Source organism: Medicago sativa, chromosome 2 (genome assembly GCF_051527215.1).
Source record: "Medicago sativa cultivar Bolivia chromosome 2, Bolivia_mono, whole genome shotgun sequence".
In the NCBI taxonomy this organism is placed as follows: Eukaryota; Viridiplantae; Streptophyta; class Magnoliopsida; order Fabales; family Fabaceae; genus Medicago; species Medicago sativa.
This window is the reverse complement of record NC_140750.1, coordinates 69,587,552-69,612,102: the sequence shown is the minus strand read 5'-3', so window position 1 is coordinate 69,612,102 and position 24,551 is coordinate 69,587,552. Positions and strand designations below refer to the sequence as shown.

At 31.6% G+C, this 24,551-nt stretch overlaps 1 protein-coding gene and 1 long non-coding RNA gene across 2 annotated transcripts; one reads left to right on the top strand and one right to left on the bottom strand.

The window, feature by feature from the left end:
• Window positions 1-5,227: 5,227 nt before the first annotated feature.
• LOC146950162 (uncharacterized) lies at window positions 5,228-6,636 on the bottom strand. The gene has a single exon (XM_085746110.1). The coding sequence runs from the start codon at window positions 6,191-6,193 to the stop codon at window positions 5,264-5,266; it is 930 nt and encodes a 309-aa protein (XP_085602236.1). The 5' UTR covers window positions 6,194-6,636; the 3' UTR covers window positions 5,228-5,263.
• An 11,412-nt stretch (window positions 6,637-18,048) lies between these two features.
• Window positions 18,049-19,720, top strand: LOC146950161 (uncharacterized). The gene is made up of 2 exons (XR_015027451.1): window positions 18,049-18,280; window positions 18,792-19,720. It is a non-coding gene; the product is annotated as an uncharacterized LOC146950161 (long non-coding RNA).
• The last annotated feature ends 4,831 nt before the right edge of the window (window positions 19,721-24,551 follow it).

Genomic DNA, 24,551 nt, shown 5'->3' with positions numbered 1-24,551 from the left:
CCTTAAGGTGTATTTATTAACTTTTTAGTTATAACTTGCTAAAACACTCCCACATAAAAACTAGTGGGTGTGTTCTAGCAAACCCCATATATATATATATATATATATATATATATATATTGTTGGTGATTTCCAAAATAATGGAATCACTTTAAATCAAAAGTTGTAACTCTTCATGAGAATCATTCATATACATTGGAACTTTTCGCAAAGAGATGCTTAATGAACATTTGCATTGATTCAAATGTATATGATTATAACCTTTGGCAAAAGGGTGCTTAATGAACCTTTGCATTGATTCAAGTGTATATGATTATAACCTTTGACAAAGGGATGTTTAATGAACCATAACATTGTTTCAAATCAAAGGGGTGTTTTCTCTCATGTGAAGAGTCATATAATGCACTATAAATGCTTGGCATTTGGGCATTAGTTGGATACACAAAGAACACAGAACAACAACACACAAAAAAGGACAACAACATAATTCTCCATCATTCTCTTACTCTAAATCATCCATCAATTCTCTAATGCATGAGTGAATTGCTGGAACCATAAATCTGTAAAATACTGTTAGGAGATACGCTTGGTGTGGTTGTGCAATACACGTCAAGGAACTCATAGTATCCTGAAGGGGATTCGCCGGTCATTCCTTATTGCATCCAATATACAGTTATTGGTGGGGGCGAATCGAACCTAAAGGTTAGTATGGCAACCCCATACGCTTTGAGTTTACATGCATAACTATTAAACTTTTCAGGTTTCAAGTGCAGCAGTCCCTTCTCAACAATCAAGATATACAACAATCTTTGGAATTTATGTGCACACTTCATCATAGTCATCTTCATCATCTTCTTGGTCAAGTTATTGCAGCAGACCCCCAACACAAGTTCCAACAATCTTTAGGTTCGATTTATGATTTACTTGTGATTAATGGCTACAATTTTGAGAGAGATGAAAGTTTACATTTTCATCCATGACTACGGTGAACGGTAAACAAATTCCTTTTATGAACATATGTTATGGAAATTTATGGATAAATATTTCATATGTGATGTGTTTATGTTAAATTTACATGTGGTTGTAGACAATATATGCATGATAAATTTTGATATGTATGAAATTTATCATTTGAAATCTGTTTGATGTTAATTTGAACATGAGATAATGTGCATATAAGTGATTACCTATTATGAAATATTTGGTGTTCTAAATGCATGTGTATAGTATCTAAGTAAATATGAATATGTTAGATTTAACATGTGGTGACATATATATACATGAATTAGAAATTGTTCAAGTATATGAATTTTGATGAGTATAGTAATATGTTAAGAATGTTTAAACACTATTTTATTTATGAAAGAAGTGTAGATAAATTGTCAAAATATCAAGTGGTTGCTTTTAATGATATTATTTACTTTGTGTAAGAAATTATTATCATTAATATTGTGTTGATATTATATGTACATGATAATATGAAAAGTAATGGTTAATTTCTTGTTTATCATGATATTAAAATAATTTGGGTATGTTTTGAATTATTGTAAGTTGATATATGTTCATGGAAGAAAGTCATAGAAAATATTAATGATTTTGGTTCATTGTTTATTCTTTTATGTCATTGTTTATTGAAATTTAGTATTGAACATATTTAAACATAAACTTGAATTTAACACAATGAATTTATGATATATGTATTAGTTATATGATAACTAAAATCAAAATGATTGTGTTATATTTAATTTTATGTGGAGTATATGACTTACATGTTTAATCCCATCTTATGAAGTTTGGTTATGACATTCTTTTATGATCAATTTTTATTTTGCTATGTATGTTTAATGCATTCAATGTATGATATATCTTGGCTAGATATAAAAGAAAAGTTGAAGTTCAAATTGAAATGCATGTTAAATATTGTTATAGCAAAGGTGTAATGACATAAAAGTTTGTGCATTATTACAATATACTCAATTGACAAAAGTGTGTCATGGTTTGATGATAGTTGGTGAATACTATCAAGAGTATATAAGTTGATTCATAGACATAGCTATGAGAATACAAAATCTATGTGAAGAATTGAATATTCAAAGTTTATAAAAGTTAAAAGAAAATCTTGCAAATATTTGACGAAATGATTGACAAGGAATGATGTCTTTGGAAATGATGTTGAATACATTGAAGACATTATTAGGGATGTGGTACAAACCCAAATCTAATTGATTACCAATGGTGGAAACTCAACCCACACTTGAGTAGCATCAAGTCTTGGGTTCAATGGTGAAAGTACACTATTAGAGTAATTGAAGTACTTGACAATAGATAACATCCCAAGGGGCAAAAGTACTTGGACCATAAGAAGAAAAAGGGTAGGATGAGGTTTTCCTCTTAATGGACATATAGCATATATTTGTTGGAATGCATACTTATGGGGCATTTCCGATATAGTCTACCTATGTGAGAATGAAGTTTGGCCGCTTCACGGAGTTCAAGGGTTTGACTCTTAAATTCTCATGAAAAGGGATATATGACACAAGGCCTTCTTAATGTGTCATCTTACAAGTCTCTTTATCAATGGTACCGAGATTCTATGTGTAAGTTATGCACACTTGTTCTAATGAATAGTTGGTTCAAAGCTTGCCTACCATACTATTTGGGAATGAGCGAAAACTTAACTTACTAAGTAATGGTTCAAATCGCGAGATACCATTATCTGAAGGCATGGAATTTCCGGATTTATGTGATTTAGTATTTTGAAAATGGTGGGGGATTGTTGGTGATTTCCAAAATAATGGAATCACTTTAAATCAAAAGTTGTAACTCTTCATGAGAATCATTCATATACATTGGAACTTTTCGCAAAGAGATGCTTAATGAACATTTGCATTGATTCAAATGTATATGATTATAACCTTTGGCAAAAGGGTGCTTAATGAACCTTTGCATTGATTCAAGTGTATATGATTATAACCTTTGACAAAGGGATGTTTAATGAACCATAACATTGTTTCAAATCAAAGGGGTGTTTTCTCTCATGTGAAGAGTCATATAATGCACTATAAATGCTTGGCATTTGGGCATTAGTTGGATACACAAAGAACACAGAACAACAACACACAAAAAAGGACAACAACATAATTCTCCATCATTCTCTTACTCTAAATCATCCATCAATTCTCTAATGCATGAGTGAATTGCTGGAACCATAAATCTGTAAAATACTGTTAGGAGATACGCTTGGTGTGGTTGTGCAATACACGTCAAGGAACTCATAGTATCCTGAAGGGGATTCGCCGGTCATTCCTTATTGCATCCAATATACAGTTATTGGTGGGGGCGAATCGAACCTAAAGGTTAGTATGGCAACCCCATACGCTTTGAGTTTACATGCATAACTATTAAACTTTTCAGGTTTCAAGTGCAGCAGTCCCTTCTCAACAATCAAGATATACAACAATCTTTGGAATTTATGTGCACACTTCATCATAGTCATCTTCATCATCTTCTTGGTCAAGTTATTGCAGCAGACCCCCAACACAAGATCCAACATATATATATATATATATATGAGAAACTTCTCAAAACAAGAAGGTAAAGGAACAACTAAAAGAATTCACGGCAAAAAAACGTGACACATGTTGAATCTTTCTTCACATATCTTGTTTTCTTGCAGAAAAAATGTGGATTCCATCCGTTGTTCATTTACTTTCTTGTTTTGACAAGAGTTTTCCGCAATCTAGTTGCTTTTATTTTGAGAGCTAATTGTTATGTGAACACTTCAATCTTATCCTTTGTGGCCTCTCTTCCTCTTGCACATAGTGAGATATAAGTTCATCATTGAGAGAACTCTATTCCGGCTAAGTAGTGTAGTTCACTTTGAATTGTACAAAATGTGTCAAGAGAGAAATCAAAGCCAAGTGCACAATCAATTCTTCGGGAAGCTCTGGCCTTGAGTTTTGATGCGACATTAGACATTTCTATGAGTACTCCCTTATGTTTCGTTTACTGTTATAATTCATTGAAATGAGCTTAAATAAAACACTATTTGTTTCAACCTTATCATTCTTGGAAAAGAATTACTATGTGGTTTAAAAGAACTTTTTGAAACTTTCGCTCTCAGGTAATCGAACCCCTAATCACTTCAGGTATGGATCTCTTGATAACTACGAGGCACATATAGTTGGATCTATCCCAATTGTTGCTTCATTTGGATTCTCAGCAGGGCGGCAGGACATTATGCCCTTAGTGACAAGTCCAAAACCATGCTTCTAAGAACAATCTTGATCACTCTTCATCTTATGCAAGTTTTATAGGTTTTAACTTTTAAGTATTTATTTAGTTCAGTTTTTGAGCAATCTTAGAGATTTTATTTGAATATATTTTTGACTGATTAATCTTAATACTTTTGATCACTCATCTTTCTTGGTGAAAAAAGATATAAAATAATGGTGAAAATGTATAATTTAGCTGGAAAGCCACTACACTGTTTTGGAGTACCAACCACCAATAATTGTTTAGTGGATTCTTATCTCGTATACAGTTATTTTTAGCAACTTTACATTAACAGCAACAAACAAAATTGAAAAGAACAACGAAGAATAATGTGGTCAAGATATTTGCTCATTAGTAAGATTCTCAACTTTATTCTTCTGTAAAGGCCAAAAGCAATTCAACTACTCCAACCACAATCTTTCTTTCCCTTTTACCAAATCTTCACTGATATTCACGTCTTAATCCAAAACTTTCTCATGAGAAATAAATCTAATAACTAAATAAATAAAACTTTTACACTTTTTTCCTTCATATGACAAACTGTTTGGTAAAAATTCAGGATCAAAGCAAAACACAGAAACAAATGACACAAGCATAGTTAGTATAGCCAACAATTTTGTAATTAATTATTGAATACTCTTCCACCCTAATAATTTACTTTCTGTTTTCAATGATTGAATAGGAATTTTAGTGCATGTTTAGATTGGTAGTAAGATGATGTTAGGAGAGTTGATAAAAACATGAGTTTAATTTTGAAGTCGTCACATCACAACTCCGTGCAAAAACACAGGTTGTCCTATTGTCAACTCAACGATTAAACTCATAGTAGACACGAGTAACCTAAGCTGAGAGATGCCTTAAGGCGTTTAATCGAAGTCAAATATTCTAATTACGGTCACTTAAACAAAGAAAAGAGATTCAAAGGCCCAAAACAATAATGAAGAGACAAAAGTAAGGTAAAAAAAACCAAGATAAACAATGAAATTCCTTATGTAGTTTTACAAGCATAGATCAACAAAGAAAATTCAACCCTATCTTTATCCTTCACTACCAAATTCTCCTCTAACCACAATCTACTATCTAAACCACTCCTAGTCCTAAACATAAACACTGCAAACCCAGAAACAGGTTTAAAAAACCAACTATGAACATCCCAGAGCAAATCCACCAACAACCCATCAACAAAAATTGTTTGATTACCTCTAAAATTCCATTTCAACCTCTTCACAGAAATTACAATCTTCTTATCAATACAAACATTCAGAACAGGTGATTTAAACCCTTCATTTTCACCACTGAATCTAATCAAAATATCATGCATAATTCCACTCTCACAAAACTTAGCCTTAGTTGTGTAATAAAGTGTGTTACCTGAAAAATATTCACTTCTTGAAAAAAGTGAAACTTTAGCCACAAGGGTCCTTTTTTTCACCTTCTTTGGTAAATTTTCTTCAATTATGTCACCTAAAATAAGACCAATTTCTGAATCAACTAAAATTGTAACATAAAATCCATCAACAGGTTCAGGACCAGTTTCATATCTTGCATTTGAAAGATCCCAAAAGACTTCAATCTTTGAATCATGAAAATGCTCAACTTCAATCAATTTGCTTCCTTTTTTCTTTCTGAAAAGTCTTGAATTTGTGTTGAGTCTGAATGTTCTTGCAGCTAGTGGATCTTCTTCATTGAAGATTATTGTGAGTCCTTGATTTGAGTAGCTTTTACACCAAGTGACTGTGATCAAAATCTGCTTTTTGTTGAAGAGGATTGTTTTGTAGATTGATGTAACTGAATTTTGTGTTGAAGGTGTGAGATTTTGAGATATACAAGATTTGTTTGAATAGCTAGAACATGATGAGGAATGTGATATATTCACTGCATTTTCACTGAAACAAGAAATAATGTTTGATACATTCATTTTGCAGTTAAAAAATTCTCACAAGAACTATAAATATGTAGGAGATGAAAATGGTATGCAGGGTTTTAAACTGTGGTTGCGTCGCGATTATCAATAATGCTTAGAAGCTTAGAATCGTGCGCGTAATATGGTTTAATTGGCCTCAATTGTGATCAAGTAGTCGTGATAGAAACATTAGAGATATAAAAAAACTTCGATGTCGCAGTTCAAATCGCAGTCGTGGAATAGTTAGGAAACCTTCAGGATGATTTCATTTCAAGTATTTGGCTTTGTGAAAAAGAAGGCAGAGGAAGAGAAGCAAAATCAATGAGAGGAGGGAGGGAAGAGAACCTTGTTTTCTGACAAGACTATTACAATATCATTTCTATTTAACTTGACACTCTCCTATCTCTTTCTTACCTTATAGTTTTTAAATATTTGATGATTCTTCTTGCCTTATAATATAGTTATAATAATGTCAACTTTAATGTGTATCATATCATATGAGAAAGTACTATTGATATTTAGGCAGAAACTAGGTAGTGTGTTTTTTAATCTGCTATGCCAGTTAATAATAGAGTTGTGTTATTTGAACATCTATATATGTGACAACTTTTGTGACAACCAAAATTTTACAAAGGAAATGAGGTAGTGACACAAAAACCAAAACAATAGAGAGATAAAGTAAAAAGATAATGTGAGTATGAGAAAGAAAGTTGTTACAAAAGTTGTAAAAAATGGTTGTTCAAATATCATTTCTCTTAATAATACTATGATTTAAAAATAGAAAAAGAAAGGAAGAAAAAATGGCTTTATTACCGGAAAAAGATGGTCCTACTACTGCCCTATATGTATCTTTTAGGTACTGTTTGTGACATGATCATATGTTGCTTTAATTTCATCACCAAATAAACATGTAGCTTTAATTTTGTACCTTGGTTTGGTGATTATGAAAAATCATAAATAAGGAGGAAGAAATTGTTCTGGCCGGGAGCCCGTGCTACTACTGACTATCTACGTCAACCCTTGGATGTATTGATAACATATAGAGAGAGACATATTTATGAACTTGATTAATTTTTTATAATGTCTCATGTACGGTCTCTGCGAGCGTAGTTCAATTTGTAAAGACAATACATTGAAATATGATGGACGGGTTCAAACCTTAGATTCTCCACTTATTCATCTTAACGGTGAAATTCTAATCACTAAGCTATTTGACGGAGAGAAAAAAAACATGTGATGAGTGATGGCTATGTTGGGGTTCTATAGTTATTGTTTCTTTTTCCCTCCTTCCTAGTAAAATTATAATGGCTAGCTTCGAAGACAAATTGGATCCCATCATTGTCGTCTTCTTTTTCTTTTGATGCAAATTTGGAGTTACTTGAATGAAGATCTAAACGTGATCGTGACAATTCAGAAGTTATATAGAATCCAACAGATAATTTGCATAGTTCCATTTGAACTTCTTTTAGTACATTTGTAACTATTACATACGTGCACTTGTTAACCAGGGGTGCCTTGCGTTAACACATGTAAAAAGACCTTTTAAGTTGGTTGTGCGCAAATATAGTTGAATACACTCATATGAGTTAACTTTTGGGATGAGATCTAAGTCCATTTTACATGGTATCAGAGTCGAGTTAAGGATTGCAATATGAGAATTGGACTCAGGCCCACGCTAGGCATGAGGGTGGGTATTCAAGTTAATTTTGAAGTTGTTTGTAGTTTGCTTCTAGTTCCACATTGTTCAGGTTCCTAGACCGTTAAGTGTGTAAAATATGTTTGAGTAATGAGTACCTTCAACCTTCGAGCTAACTTTTGAATGAGATCCAAGCTCATTTAACAAGGCAAAGTAACAAATTTTGACTTGTTAAATCAGATTTTGAGTCACCTTAACAAAACCTTCTTAGGTCGGCTAACTTTAAGCCTACTTAAGAAGTCTTGGTATACATATTCGAATGACATATCAACCCGACTTAAGCATATAATTTGTTAAATCGTCCATGTTTTCATCGATAACAAGTATGATTTTTATTTTTATTTTCCAGTCATCTCATACACTACTAATTTGATATCAGGCTTTTATTCAAAAAAAAAAAAAACATCCAATTATTTGAATCTGCACTACATTTATATTTTAAATTCATTTTTAAGTAAGTTTTGTATGAATTACGTCTTGTGGATATGGGTACGCATTTTCTTTCTTTTTTTTTTTTTGGTAGTGTACGCATCTTTTCTTATAGCACCAAAGAATTTTTCAATGTGAAAATATAATTTTTATTTTTTTTTAAAGGCGTAACAATATTATATCTTAAACATGGAGTACATGTATAGCATGAAACATATAATACCACCTATTATTAGTGTTTTCATTGTATCGTGTCTACCTTAATTTCTTTTATAACACTTAACACAGCATGTCTATTAGCAGGAATGTTATGAAGCCGGCATGATTAGAATTGGTATTTTTAAAAACAATACTTTTTCTACTCCCTATATATAAAGGTCCACTTGGGAATTGGCCGGGAATTAAAACTTCAATTTAAAAAGTGTTAAACTTGTTCCAAAAGCAACTATCAAATTTCGCATTGCATAATTAAGGGGTTGAGTTTAAGAGAACGGTGACCACTGACCAACGTTTAAATTCTAACCGAAAAAGATAATTATATTTAATGTTTGATATATTTCGAGTATGATTATATCTAATGAAAAGAAAATTGCATCTACATGTTAAGAAGTTGCAAATTGATGATGTAATCTTTCATGGTCAACTCTTTCTCTTGAGTGAATGAATATCCACAATTTCGAGTATGATTATATCTAATGAAAAGAAAATTGCATCTACATGTTAAGAAGTTGCAAATTGATGATGTAATCTTTCATGGTCAACTCTTTCTCTTGAGTGAATGAATATCCACAAAACGAATGACATGGTGCCTCATTGTTTTTCGACGTGACATTTCTGTTGTCTCAATCTGAAAAGTTTAGTCATATAGTAGATACTACTCTCTTGATAATTATTAATAATATTTTTTTTGAAGGAAGGATAATTATTAATAGGGTTAATAAGTATTTATCATGTAATATAGATCATTTTCAGTTTTTTCCCTGTAATTTTTTTTTTATTCACCCTGTAAAATAATTTTTTTTATTTACCCCCTAATAGGCCAAACAAAAACCAATTTTATTTTTTTTAAAGAAATTTTCGTTTTTGTTTGACCTATAAGGGGGTAAATCAAAACAAAATTTTTTTACCGAAGGTAAATCAAAAAAAAAATTACAGGGGGAAAACCGTAAATGACCTATTAACCCTTATTAATAATATTAAAATGCATATACTATATTGATCGTCTTAAATTTTAAAACACAATTATACACTAGTGTAGATTCTTATTCTCAAGTTCTTGCTAATCTTCCTTCAAAAAAGAGTTCTTGCTAATCTCATGTATATATATTCTTCACAAACTTATTTTTGTGAAGTGAAATGATGCAATTTTCTTTTATTAATTCTTTCAAACTTGTATAAAATCGACAATCTTCCCTTCAGTAAATGCTTGTAGCTAGGTTCAATATAAAACTTTTTTTAGTTCAAATTAGTTTAGATACTACCGAACATGTTAAAGAACCTAAGCAATATTTATTGAAAAATTGTAGTCAAATTTTTTAAAAGTAAAAAAAAAAAATATTACTACTACTATTTTCAATATTAAACTTTCTCTTGTAGATTCACTAACAAAGTGTCTTTAGAGAATAGATTGTCTCCCGTGAAAACTTCTACGGTTTTCTCCGATAAAAAAGTCAAAGTCATCAAACATCTTATCTCTCTTGATTTTAACATTTAATTCTTCAAATACATTTATTTTTCAATGGTTAGAATTTCACTAGACTCTTCAATCACTAGAGAAAGATCTAGTCTCGTGCGTTTGGGAGAACATTTGTTACCATTACCTTAAATTTAAATGTGTATTTGGATTGAAGATTTATAAGGGGGGTTCACTTTTATTTTTTAAATGACGAACAATGTAAAAAAAATTTTTTTAATGAAGTAAGTGTTTTTGAAGTATCATATGATCATGTATTATATTGTTAATTCAATTTTCTAAAAATCATTTTATAATGTTTGTAACTTAAAATATAGAAAAGTAAGTCCTCCCCTCTTAAATCTTCCATCAAAACACACCTTAAGAGAAATGTTAACGAGTACTTCCGAGATACTTTTTACGACTTTTAAACTGTAACTTTTTATGAAAATATGTAATAATCAATGTATCGAAAATTGAAATATTTGACTTTCTTATTGATGATTTCTTATTTTAGAATCCTTAACAAAACCCTAAATTTAATTAGTATAGTCCGATTATCTAGAACAAATTGTCTTAAAATGATGATTCATCAAAAAGAAGTTTCGTTAATGGACCAAATAAGATGCAGTTTCGGATTTTGTTTTTAACCAACGTGGTTGTTGAAGTATTAGAGTCCTGCTCTTTACCCAAATGATTTCGCTCATTCCCAAAGTAAAAGACCAAAATGCCCCTACGCAACTTAAGTTGCGCTAGTGTATTATGAGAAATACACTAGCGCATGTTAAGTTGCGCTAGTGCATTCTGAGCTCAAGTTAAGTCGCGCTAGTGTATTTTGAGCTCAAGTTAAGTTGCGCTAGTGTATTCTGAACAGAAATACACTAGCTCAAGTTAAGTTACGCTGCGCAACTTAAGTTGCGCTAGTGTATTCTGAACAGAAATACGCTAGCTCAACTTAAGTTGCGCTAGTGTATTCTGAGCTCAAGTTAAGTTGCGCTGCGCAACTTAAGTTGCGAAGGGGCATTTTGGACTTTTACTTTGGAAATGAGCAGAACTGTTTGGGTAAAGAGCAGGATTCGAAGTATTAAATCTAAATCATCTTTGATTATTAATGTTAAATCACGTGGACTTCATGGAGTACAATGAGTTTTCGTATTCAATGCGGATTAATTAATTTCCCGATGTCATGCCGCATTTGGCCTTATGATTAATGAAAAGCCACCATTGCTGAGGTCCTGTTCTTATATAGTAGTTACTGGTACAGTAGTAGCAAAAGAGTGCCTATGATAGGAGTAACTTAAAGAAAAAGAAAACTTATGGAGTACTACTGGTATGAATTGTACTCTATCCAGTAATGAATATAAATTTATGATCATGTTATTATTCTTATTGTGATTCTCTCATTAAACATATTGACTAGCATCATTTGTAATCAAGACTAAAACAGCATTTGATCTCCTTAAGCATGTGCAATTTTAGTCTACCAATTCAAGATAAATAAAAAAATGCAATGCACTATCAAAATATACTTTTTTTTACAGGCAAAATATACTATTAAACATATACCCTTTTTTTAAAAAAAAAAAAATCGTTTAAAAACCACTTCAATATATATGTTGAGATATGGTTGTTTCTTGGAAGTTTGGTGAAGAGTTATATTTCTTGCAAGTTGACGAAAACTTGTATTAAAAATTCAATCGATGAAAATGACACTTAAAAAAATTACATCACACACACCTCACAATGTCGGAATGAAGCAGGTTTAATTTACTGAACAATTGAATCTGATACGTTTATTCTTAACAGAATAGCCAATAAATTACTCATATTTTGGAATAAAATAAAAATGGACGTACCAAACCATTTACTTGAAGTTGTAAAAGATATAGATGTAAATAAAATAATCAAGACCAGAGAGTATGATATAATAGAATAAACAATAGTTTGTGTTTGGTTTGGCGGTGAGTTTGCGGAATCGGTGTGCCAGCGGCAGCGCAATTCTGAGAAAAGCTATACTTTGAAACTTCAACACAACCATGTGTCATCGTAATTTCACCAAACTCAATATCAATCCAAAGTCCAAACATACAGATAATATAAGCTTCGGTTTATTCTGTTCCATTTCACTTCACTCAATTCCAATTTCATTCGATTCCTTTCATTTTAAAATATCCAAAGATAGTATAAGGCAATACAATCAAACTCACTTTGATAAAACATTACATCTCATCCAATCCAAATCGAGGAGTAAGTTTTTTTTTTTGAAGAAACTAAAATGGAATATATTAATAACAACTGAGACGCCTTTTAAGCACAAGGTGTACTAAAAAAAGACGCTCAAAAACAACAAGATGTCTGACAAATAATTACAAGAACTAGCAATGGCCGATACCCAAACAACACAAAGGGTTCGACCGCCACTGCTCGCAACCGTACACAAAAGAGGCATTATTCGCCTTTAACCACCAATAAGCGTGGAACTTAACTTTTTCCGTAAGCTCCATAATGGAAGAATGAACATTATTAAAGATTATATTATTACGTTCTTTCCATATGAGCCACACACAAAGAAGCCACAAAAGCTGAAGAAATGATCTACAACTCCTCCTCCCACCCAGGTAATGTGTAAACTGAAAGAAGTGGGTGCTTGGAACGTTGTGATCAACACCTGAGAACCCAAGCCAAAGTCTGACATGCTGCCAAAGAGAGCCAAAGAAACTACAATTAATAAACAAGTGTTGCGCGCTTTCAATTTGACCGCAGCCCGCCACACAAAGAGAGTCATCCACATGAGTAATGCCACGGTTCATGAGATTGAATTTTGTTGGTAACCTGTCTCGAAGCAACCGCCAAGCTAAGATAGAAACCTTTGATGGGACCTGAGAGTGCCATATAAGTTTCTCTGAATCATCTAACACCGAAGGAATCTGAGCAGAGAGGATCTGGTAACCTGAACGAACAGAATAGCCCCCTGTAGTATCCGGGTGCCAAAGCCATGTATCTGAAACATTTATCTGCAAAGTGACATTAGCAAGTAACAGCCTACACTCCGCTACCAACTCCTCCTCCCACGCCCACAACCTCCTCCTCCACTTCCACGCCTCACCCCCCTCATCCCAACCTAAAGAGAACATCGATGCTACTGAAATCGACTTGTCCTCCGCTAACTCAAACAAACGGCCAAAGCGCTGACAAAGGGGAACATCCTCTAACCACCGGTGACGCCAAAAAAGAGTGGTTGCCCCATCTCCCACCTTTCTCGACACCCTCTCTGAGAACCAACCCTCACCCTCCTCTCCCAACCCATCTCTAATCCTAGCCACCTCCCTCCACCAATGCGAACAACTCCGGCCCCCAACCTCCAACCGCCCAGCCTCCTCACCATACCTAGCAACCAACACCCTATACCAAAACCCATCTCTGTCAACCAACATCCTCCAACACCACTTTCCTAATAAAGATAAATTAAACTCCCTCAACTTCAAAACCCCCAAACCTCCATTCTCCTTGCTAAGACAAATAGTGTTCCAACTAACCCAAGGTATTTTTCTGTGATCCTCACTCCCACCCCAAAAAAATTTTATAAATAAAGATTCAATGGAAGAGATAATACCTGACGGAGCTTTGAAGAAAGAAAGAGCATAGACAGGCAATGAGGTCAGAACAGATTTCAGCAGAGTCAATCGACCTCCAAAAGACAAAAACCGGCTTTTCCACGCAGACAATCTAGATTTTATGCTATGCATCACAGGATCCCAAAACGCCAGCCTACTAGGATTGCCCCCAATAGAGAGGCCCAAGTACATAAACGGAACATGACCAACCCTGCAATTCAGAATAGAAGCTGCCTCTGCCAACCAAGACTCTGATATATTCACCCCAACCAACATACTTTTATGAAAATTGACCTTCAAACCAGACATTGACTCAAACAATAATAACACCGCCCGCATCGAGCAGTAAGTTATATAGGGTGTGTTTGTTTTGGCTTAAAAAAAATTATTTTGTTTTAAAAAATATATAGAGATCATTTTTAGAGATTTTTTAAAAAAGTTGAAGCTAATTTTCGTTTGTTTACTATCATCAAAATCTTTTTTTAAAAAATTTGAAGCTCTTACACTTAAATTCCTTGTTTTAAGAAAAAAATAAATTGTGGAAAAGCTACTCGGAATAACTTTTCATTTTAAGGTTAAAAATGATTTTTTTAACAAATGATTTTTAAAAAATAAACAAATCTGATAAGAACATTGTTAAAATAATAAAAGTGATTTTTTGGTTAAAAAAAATAGATTTTTTCTAAAAAAAAAAAAAACATCTCAAATAAACGGGCCTTATGGGCATAAGTTTTGTGAGACTGTTCGACAAAACTTATGAAAACAACTTACGACATTGTTCATAAGTTTTTTTTTAATGGCAATATATATATATATATATATATATATATATATATATATATATATAAAGAACTGTACAAATACACCAAAATAGCCATCAAAAGAAGTTACCGAAAACCACCAAAAAGAGAGACCCCTAGGACAAACCCCAGGAGCCACTCCAAACAACCATCTGAAAAAAAAAAAAACAAAACAAAACAAACGCGGAAGCACAAGAAAGAAAAAGCTACACCAAAAATCACCCGAGCGCCCACCAAAGCTGCCGGGGCACGAAGCCAAAGGACAAAACCTGAAGCTACCCAGGAGGGGAGAGACAGAAGCCCCCACCCCAACCCCCAAGCGAACACATTGTTCATAAGTTGTTTTCGGCTCAATTTCATAAGCTCTCCAAGATAGCTAATGAAAACAGTTTATAGCTTATACGAAAACTATTTAACTCAGTTTCATCTTTCGCTATAGAAAGAGCTTATACATAAGTGTTTATCATGATGATGAGCGCTATAGAAATAGTGCATTAAAATTTACCTTTGCATCGTTACGAACAAATTGGATTTCATGTCCAGGATATACAGTTGAAGAACAAAACCAACATTTCTCCAATCTTATCGCGCCTCCAGATTATATAAGCACTTCACTAAAAGAAAATTGTCCGAATCAAAACCAATATATCATAGTAAGATATAAAATATTGGATTAATTAAATGGTCTCTATAAATATCCACAATTTCATTTTGAGTCCCTTCATAATCATAATCTGTACAATTTTCTTTCTGTCAACATTGCTATAAAAATTCGTTAGCATTTTCAATCCTACAAGATTTCACATCAACATTTTTAATCCCTATGAAATTTTTGGTTACGGGGTTAAAAAGTGTGTTTTTTAGAGACTAAAAACGAAATTTTGGATTTTTATAGGGGTCATTTATTTAAATTAATTGACCCTAAAATATAATTGCACATTAACCCTCAAAGGATAAATAAAGCAAAAACCTAATCAGTCATAACCTAAAAAGAATAAGATACTATTACTAGTATCATATGAAACGACGCCGTTTTAGAGCGAAATTGTTTTTCCTTTTGGGTTTATCTCTTGACCCTTTTGAAGGTATAACCCCTCGTGTTCAAACAAGACACGTACTAATATTTATTTTGTAACAAAAAAAAAAAAATACTAATATGTATTCGGTTTATATCACTCAGTGATTTTAAAATATAAATTTAAAAGAACAGTCGTACAAAAAAAAAAGTAGATTATGATTCATCAAGGACACTGATATGGTTGTTCATTTTTTTTCTATTGCATTTAATTTTACATAGAAAGATAATTAAATATCTTTGACAATACCTCTTAAAAAAATATTTTTGACAGTAAGATCAAAATAAAGTCTTTTCATAATGTTCAATATTGTTGTTGATTGTTTTTCCTATTGTTGTTAACTATTCATATTTTAATGAATTTATCTAATTTTTTAATTGATAATTTAAACAATTTTATAAAAATGGTAGAATGATAAAATAGTTTTAATTAAGAGTTTTGTCAAAGAAAAAATTAAGAGGTAAAATTAGAAAGAAGAAATGCAACCAAAAAGATATACTCCCTTTATTCCTTAAAAAAAATGTATTCCCTTTATTCCTTAAAAAAATGTATTCCCTTTATATACCGTTGTGATTCTATAAAATCATATTTCGTCTTTATTTATTAAATTAGATAATTAAAATTATTGAATGAAGTTGGTGAAAAAGGTAAAAATACTCATATAATAATAAAAAATAATACGCTTTTGAGATTACCAAAAGGAATTGAAAGTCACAAAATCATAATGCAAAGTGCGATAATTACATTCTTTTAAAAAATAAAAAAAAAGTGCAAAAATTACATAACAGTAGAAACATCGTCGCATACAAATCAAATTTCATAATGTTTAACTTAGTTTTTACACTTCAAGACAATGACATTCTTCCATAAAACACCAAGGCGTTTCATTATGAAGAAGACATTTATAAGTTGTACAATGCTCGTCGATTTTACAGCGGCGAAAAACTGCATATCATCAAATAAAAAGAAATGAATGTTACAAGAAGGAGATGCAATATTTTATATATGATAAAGAAGAAGAAAAATGAATGTTTGTGAAAAATGACTTACTTTCGCCGGTTATGACCACAGTTAGGAAAAGCAAGATAATCAAAACATAAATGATTTTTTGAATTTCAGCCATATTTCTCTCTTTAACTTGCATGTTGCAAACAAATCATTATTTGATCACTTTATAAGTAAAACGCCGCATGCTTTGTTAATTTTAATTAAATTGTTTTTAGCACTTGCGGCAAGAAACCATTTATATAATCAACATTATTATTAAACGTCTCTTGGGTGTGTAGCAGTAAAAAAACGTCTCTTGAGTGTGTCACATTTCTCTCTAAAACTCACTTAAAAATCTTGATGATGTCCAAAGGTCATTAATTTTTTACTAAACTAAACTTTTATTATTTATTTTTCCTTTAGCCTTTCTTGGTAGACATGGAAAAATCTCAACAGAAAAATAATAATATGAAATGATTGAAAAAATTATAGAGATAATGGTTGAAGAGTTGACAACGTACTCCCTCCGGTTTCAAATATAAGAAAAAATTCCTTTTTTAGGTTCATTGAATAATTAATGTATCTGCTTTACAATGTGGACTAGATACATTAACTACTCAATGAACCTAAAAAAGGAATCTTTTCTTATATTTGAGACCGGAGGGAGTACTTATTTATAAATTAAGAGTATGATCAAAGTTTTTTTTTTTTTTTTTTAGAAAATATGATAAGATCAAAGTTCTTTTTTACTAAAAGAAACGATATTTATTCATTTAAAATAATAGCGTGCGTGAAACAAACACAGATTCAACAACATTGAAAATGAAAATGATAAATCTACGAATAAACACACAACATCAAAGTTAATGATATCAAGAGACAAACTACTTACAAATAACGCGACCTACAAATAATGTGACAAAATGTAACTGATCGAAATATAGATGCTTTTAAATTTGTAACGTTGACAATATAGTTATTGATTGAATATGTAATTGATTGAAATTGATTTATCAATTTGAACTAAAATGAACAACCCACCAAGATGAGAAATTAAAAACATTGTACAAAGACAACAAACAAAATAATGTCGCATTGAGACGACAAAATCACAACAACAACAAAAATGGAAAAAAAATCTCAATATATGTGAAAACCATTCATTTAGATCAAATGAAAAGGGAAACGACGCCGATGGATGATGCAGAGCCAACAAGATGACTTAATAAGGTCAAGGTTAATATGTATCATGTCATACCCCAATTTTTGACCTAAGGATCCTACATTCATACACCGACACATGCCCTTCGATCATGGCCAGTCTCTGACATTTCAGTGAAAAATTTGAGTCGGGCCCTCTTCTCTCTATTTTTATTTTAGTATTTATTTCCATCTTTTTTTTCTTTCTATTATTTAATTTTAACTCTTTTTAATTTTTATTTTAATTAGTCATTATTTCTTTTTTATTCTTTTTATTATTTCTTTTTTTAGATAAGTCCAAAAAGTCCAAAATCCAAAAATATGCATAATTATCATTTTTATTATTAGATGATAAATTCAAATGACCAAATCCCAAATTCTGTAACAAACGTCTGCTTTCCTCCTCCCCAAACCAAGGAACACAGTTTTTTTAACAAACCCTAATCCTAACACTATAAAACCGAATTGCACATACACAATTTTTTTTCACACACAAAGATTCCAAAAACCTGCAAACCAAAACCCTAGCCGCCGTACAATTCTATTTGTTGAGAAACCTAGCAGCCGTGATATTTAGAACCTTTATTTTTCCATAGCTTTACAACCGTATTTATATAAAAGTTCTGAAGTATATTTTCTTTCCAATCGCAAGTTTCAATTTTCCCTTGATTATTCTTTGCAATTCATGTTATCAATGTTTGTTTAATTAAATTCATGCGTGTTGATTCCTTGTGCAATTTGTTTTTGCGGTAGCCGTACTATACATATACTCTATATTAATGTATGGCTGATCCATTGAATTCCCATCCTTAGAATTTAACACTGCCGTGTCCATTCATTCCCACTTGTTAATTTCTTTTTTTCTTGTTAATTTCTTTTGCTACTAAAGTCCATTCCTGTGTGTTGCTGATGGTGTCGTACTATATAAATATATATATTCCATAGATTTTGCTACTTATATCTATTCTTCACATATTCATGCGTGGCTGTTTGAAAGTGAATAATCCTAGAATTTAAAGCAGCGCCATGCCTTTACTCAATTTTAATTGAATTGTTATTGTGCTCGTGTATGCTTCTGCCCTTTTATTTCACTAATGTTGCGTGTTCAAATTGTTGTTTCAATTCAATTGCGGTTTCAGTTTTGTTTTCTCCCCGTTGCTGCGTTCCAAAGTTGCGGTTCCGTCCGATCCGAATTGCTTGATGGGTGCGTGATTGCTTGATGGGCGCGTGAAAGGCTTATTGCTTTATAGCTGTTCCGTTCTGTTTCAATTACGTGAGGATAGCTTTCAATCGTAGCAGTGGAATTGTCCTCAATTAAAGATTCCGAGATTTTGTCATAAAGAGAATTGGTGACCCTATGCATTTCTTTTTTTTTTTTCTTCTCTCTTTTCTAATTTCTTCTTCATGCATTTTTATTTTCTCTAGCATTTTACTTTCCTTTTTAGTTTAGGTTCACTATCATGCATATTTATCTTTTCGTCAATTATTTCATTGCACATATTTATTTTTGCAGACTTTAGAATGTATATTTAGGCTTAATGTAAATTTATCATGCATATTTATTTTTCGGCAGACTTTAGAATGTATTAGTAGGCTTAATGTAATAGTTTTAGGTGCATGGGTGCGTGAGTGGGTGTATGTTTATTTTTATGCTTGGTAGTTTAGGTAAAGGGCTCTTGTGGTGGTCCAACGCCACCATGGGGTTCCAACGCTTTTATTTCTTTGTGCTCCGTTAGTTTAATTTTATTCTATGTCAAAATCACAAAAATATTTTTTTAAAAATAAACCTTGATCTTAAATCAAGTGATCGTCCTTTTTTATTTTCTTTCCTTAATCAAACTTCAACAATTTAATCATATCTCAAGTTTTTTTTCCTTAAAATAAAAAATACAAACAAATTCATTTTGCCACTTGGCTTTTCATTTTTAAAACCTTTTTCAAACTAATAAAAAACACACAACCAATCAAACGTCAGTTTTTTACCACGAACTACGTGATTTTGATCCCTCACGGGTACGTAGGCAAGGGACTTGTCCTTCCAAATCAATAAAATGTAGATAAACTAGGTCTCCTTTCTTTTATCATTTCAAATCCCTTTTTCAAAAACAAGCAAGTTATAGCACATTAATTAAATGAAATCAAGAGGTTCCCGTAGAGTACTACGGACATAAAGGGTGCTAACACCTTCCCTTTATGTAACTAACCCCCGAACCCTAAATCTTTTCAATATGGGGTGTTTGAACTTTTTTCCCCTTTTATGGAAAAAAAATTAAATGTTCAGTCGTGAAATAAAAGTGAGTCAATAAGCTAATCAAATAGCCTTGATCTCCGAAAAATGACGCGACATATCAAATGTGGGAATTGGATGAGTTGATCAAATGGTGTTTTGCCTTGCAGAAGGCAATACCAATAATTAGCCGAAACTCTCAAGTGCCAACATTGCCGATCAACATTGGTTTGATTCATGTAATTTGGGCTATTTGGCATCGCAAGAACAAAGCTTTGATAGCAAGTTTATTGAAAATTGATCTTCTTCCTTTCAATTTTGCTCATTCCCACCCTGAATTTTCACAATTAACCCCAGCGCAAGTTAACTGCTGCTCGGTATCAACGACAATTAACTCACACTGGTACCACATTCCTACTGTCACATTATGTTTAGGAGGATCCAGGAAGAGATGCACCCAGTGACCAAACTCCAGATTGTCCGGAGGAGGAGGAGGAGGGAGAGGCAGTGCTCGTGATATGGTCGTATTTTTTTCGGGGGGTTTTGTGATTGTAAATTTGCATATTTTTATGACATTTTGGCTCTTGATATAATGACATTTATGCGACATTTTTGCATTTGCGTACTTTTCTATGACTTTTTTAATGATTTTTGAATTGATTTTGATTAATTGATTTTGAAAATGAATGGATGAGATGCTTAAAAAGAACTGAACAACAATTGTTGTTCTGATAGCAGACCTGGAATCAGTTGTAGTTAACTGTCGTTGGGGTCAGTGCAAGTTAACAGCCACTGGTACCCTATGTGAGTTAACTATTATTGGTATCGAGCGACAGTTAACTTGCGCTAGGGCTAATTGAAGAATTTCTGGATAGGAATGAGCAAAAATAAAAGGGAGAATAGCAACTTTCAAGTTTATTTCAACGTCAATTGTCACTAGAAACAATGCTCAAGTTAATGTGACCCTTGTGTTTTTCTCTCTTCTTATTGGATAAAAACAATAGAGAGAGAAAGAAGAAGAGAGAGAGTGCAAACACATGTGAGTATGAGAGAGAGGGTTGTTGCAAAAGTTGTCAAAAAGTGGTTGTACAAATATCATTTCTCTTTCTATTACACGTGCTACCTCAACTCTCTCTGATATTGTCATTTCTAATTTTACCTCATCTCAACTTACTACACATCCGACACAACATCTTCATATCTGCTACGATTACTTTATTCTCGTTTAGTTTCTTAACCACACAACACTTTATACCATATATACGACATCATCAGTCCAATAATTGTTCGATAGTATTTTCTCTTTAGCTTGAGTAGTACCTTCGTATCACATAAAACACAAGACGCTCTTCTTTAGATCTGCTTGGATACGATGGTTTAGATCAGGTTTTATTTTTCCGTAATTTTGTAATATAGATCCAAGATATTTAAACCGTGTAAATTGGGGTATGATATGATCTCCAACTTTCACTTATAAGGTAGAACTACTTCACCTTTTGCTGAAATCACATTACATACACTCTATCTCACTTCTACTCAAGCGAAGGTCATACCCTTCTAAAGCTTGTCTCAAAGTCTTCGATATCCCATTTAATTAATCCATCGACTCTCTAAGAAGGACACCATCATCTTTCAAAAAACATACATTTTCGTGCCAACTCTTGGATGTGTTTCGTGAATAAATCCAAAACTCAAGTAAAAAGATAACTCGACATAAATATACAAAGAGAGAGAAAGAGAAGACATAACAAAATTATTCTAATTCATTATCAACCCGATAGCTAGTCCAATACAGTTATATAAAGTGATTGTGTCATCTCCATTGTAGGGAATTCTCACACTATAATTTCCAACTACAATACTCAAGGTGTCCACCCCAAGGTTTCACGAAGCACCAATCTTGCCCAAGCACATTACACATAACATTTACCATTTTACCAACCACGATGATTACATCACTTGCCCAATTATCCAACCATGATGATCCCGTCGCTTACCCGGTTGCATAATCATGACAAATTACTGACAATGATCCTGACTCAGCTAGTCTACTTCGTCATATCACACTTATTGTGGATCAATGTTTACAATCTTTCTAAACTGTTTTAGTCTACCATTATTAGACAGGGTGCAAAGTGGCGTTTAAGTTTGTTTCTAACTTATACAAAGTCATTGTAGGATGATGGCTCTCTAAAATAAGATATTACATAAAAATACTATATCAATTCAAGAGTGTTTTAACCCACTTGGGTTGATCTATTGGTGTTAGTTTGTACCTTAAAGTTTGCTCTTATTAAGGTCTCAAGTTCGATTCTCCTAGTGCCAATTTATGATGGGTTAGTCCATATTGAGTTTTGCTCTGACTTTAAATGTCCCTACAAAGGTGGACGTTCATATTGGACCCCTCATATTAACTGGTCTTGGGTCGGATGCTGAGATTTCAAAACAAAAACAGATCAAGAGTGCTCGTGACTTCTTGATTGATTTACAAATAAAGAACTTTGAGGAGGATATTTCTGTAAGTTCATAAATCATATTCTTTACTTTTATTTGATTTCATTTTCAAATAAGAAGACAATCTATTTTTTAAGTGGCATACCCTAAACACTCACGCTGGTGTTGATCTTCACATGGTGATGAAATGATATCATGATTTGAAACACCAACAATGATAGCAGCAGTAATAGTATTTGTCCTTGAAGTGACTACTCTGATTGAAAGGCTTTGAGAGAATCACTTTAGAGATCTTAATATCTTATGAAGTAAATCAAAGCTAGATGCATGCTTTTTAGTACATGATTCAGACTACTGTCTCGATATTTGAATGTATCAATCACCCAAATGATTGCTTAATTGATCAAGTATTTGAACTTGTTGCGAATGCAACCGGCCTCGCAAATGATCATCATGTCCATACATTGGCTTGGACTTCTTGTCACATATGATGCATTTGTTAACAATGTACATCGAAAGATTTGCTTACTTGCACGTCTTCTTTGTTTGGACGTTCTACCATTACAATAAAACGAGAGAAGTGACTTCATTTTTTTTTGTTTTATATAATCTTACATACTCATAAACACATTTAATAGACAAATATTACATTTCATTTGTTATCATAAACACAATTCAATTTTGGCTAAACTGCAACTTTGGCCCCCTATCTTTCAAAAAGTTGCGATTTTGGCCCCTTAAGTTTGAAAACTACAATTTTGGTCCCCTATGTTTTAGCCCCTTTGCATATTTGGTCCTTTTTTTCAATTTTGACTGGTCAACGCCCATGTGGCATGCCACATGGGTAATTATTAAATTAAAAATAAATAAAAAATCATTTTTTAATTAAATAAATGAAAAATATAATTAAAATCATTTAAAAAATTAGGAAAATTGAAAAATTAATAAAAAAATTGAAAAAAATTCTGAAAATATTAAAAAAATCTGGAAAAATTAATTAAAAAATTGAAAAAAAATATTAAAAAATTCTGAAAAATTGAAAAATTAATAAAAATGAAAAAATACGGAAAAAATTTAAAAATTCTAGAAAAATAAAAAAAATCTGAAAAAATACGGAAAAAAATTAAAAATTCTCGAAAAATTAATAAAAATAAAAAATGATTAAAAAATAAAATAATCTAATAAAATGAAAAATAATGAAAAATTCTGAAAAAAATAAAAAAGATTAAAAAATTCTGGAAAAATGAAAAATTAATAAAAAAATTGAAAAAAATATTAAAAAATTTCAAAATTTTTAAAAAAATTAAAAAGATTAATCATGTGTATTTATAAACCGAGCTTAGGTTTTTTCAGTGTATTTATTTCCAAAAAAATTTCACTGTATTTTTGTGTATTTATAAACCGAGAATAAGGGAAAAAATATGTGTATTTATAAACCGAGCTTAGGTTTTTTGTGTATTTATTTCCAAAAAAATTTAAGTGTATTTTTGTGTATTTATAAACTGAGAATAAGGGAAAAAATATGTGTATTTATAAACCGAGCTTAGGTTTTTTGTGTATTTATTTCCAAAAAAATTTAAGTGTATTTTTGTGTATTTATAAACTGAGAATAAGGGAAAAAATATGTGTATTTATAAACCGAGCTTAGGTTTTTTGTGTATTTATTTCCAAAAAAAATTCAGTGTATTTTTGTGTATTTATAAACCGAGAATAAGGGAAAAAATATGTGTATTTATAAACCGAGCTTAGGTTTTTTGTTTATTTTTCGAAATTTCGAAATTTTCATTAGTATTTTTTCCGGGAACTTTTGTGTTTTTATAAACCGGGAATTTTTGTATATTTATACACTGAAAAAACCTAAGGTCGACATATATACTAATGAAAATTTCGAAAAATACTAATGAAAATTTTGATTTTTTTTTTAATATTTTCCAGAATTTTAATTTTTTCATTAAAATTTTAATTAGAATTTTTCGAAAATTTTAATTAAAATTTCGAAATTTTATTTTTTCATAATTTTTATTTTTCAGAATTTTTTAATCTTTTTTATTTTTTTAGAATTTTTCATTATTTTTCATTTTATTATATTATATTATTTTTTTAATCATTTTTTTATTAATTTTTCCAGAATTTTTAAATTTTTCCCGTATTTTTTCATTTTTATTAATTTTTCAATTTTCCAGAATTTTTTATATATTTTTCAATTTTTTAATTAATT

What these genes read in the sequence shown, in the direction of transcription:
- LOC146950162 (XM_085746110.1), bottom strand. Translation starts at nt 6,193, where the DNA reads ATGAATGTATCAAACATTATTTCTTGTTTCAGTGAAAATGCAGTGAAT.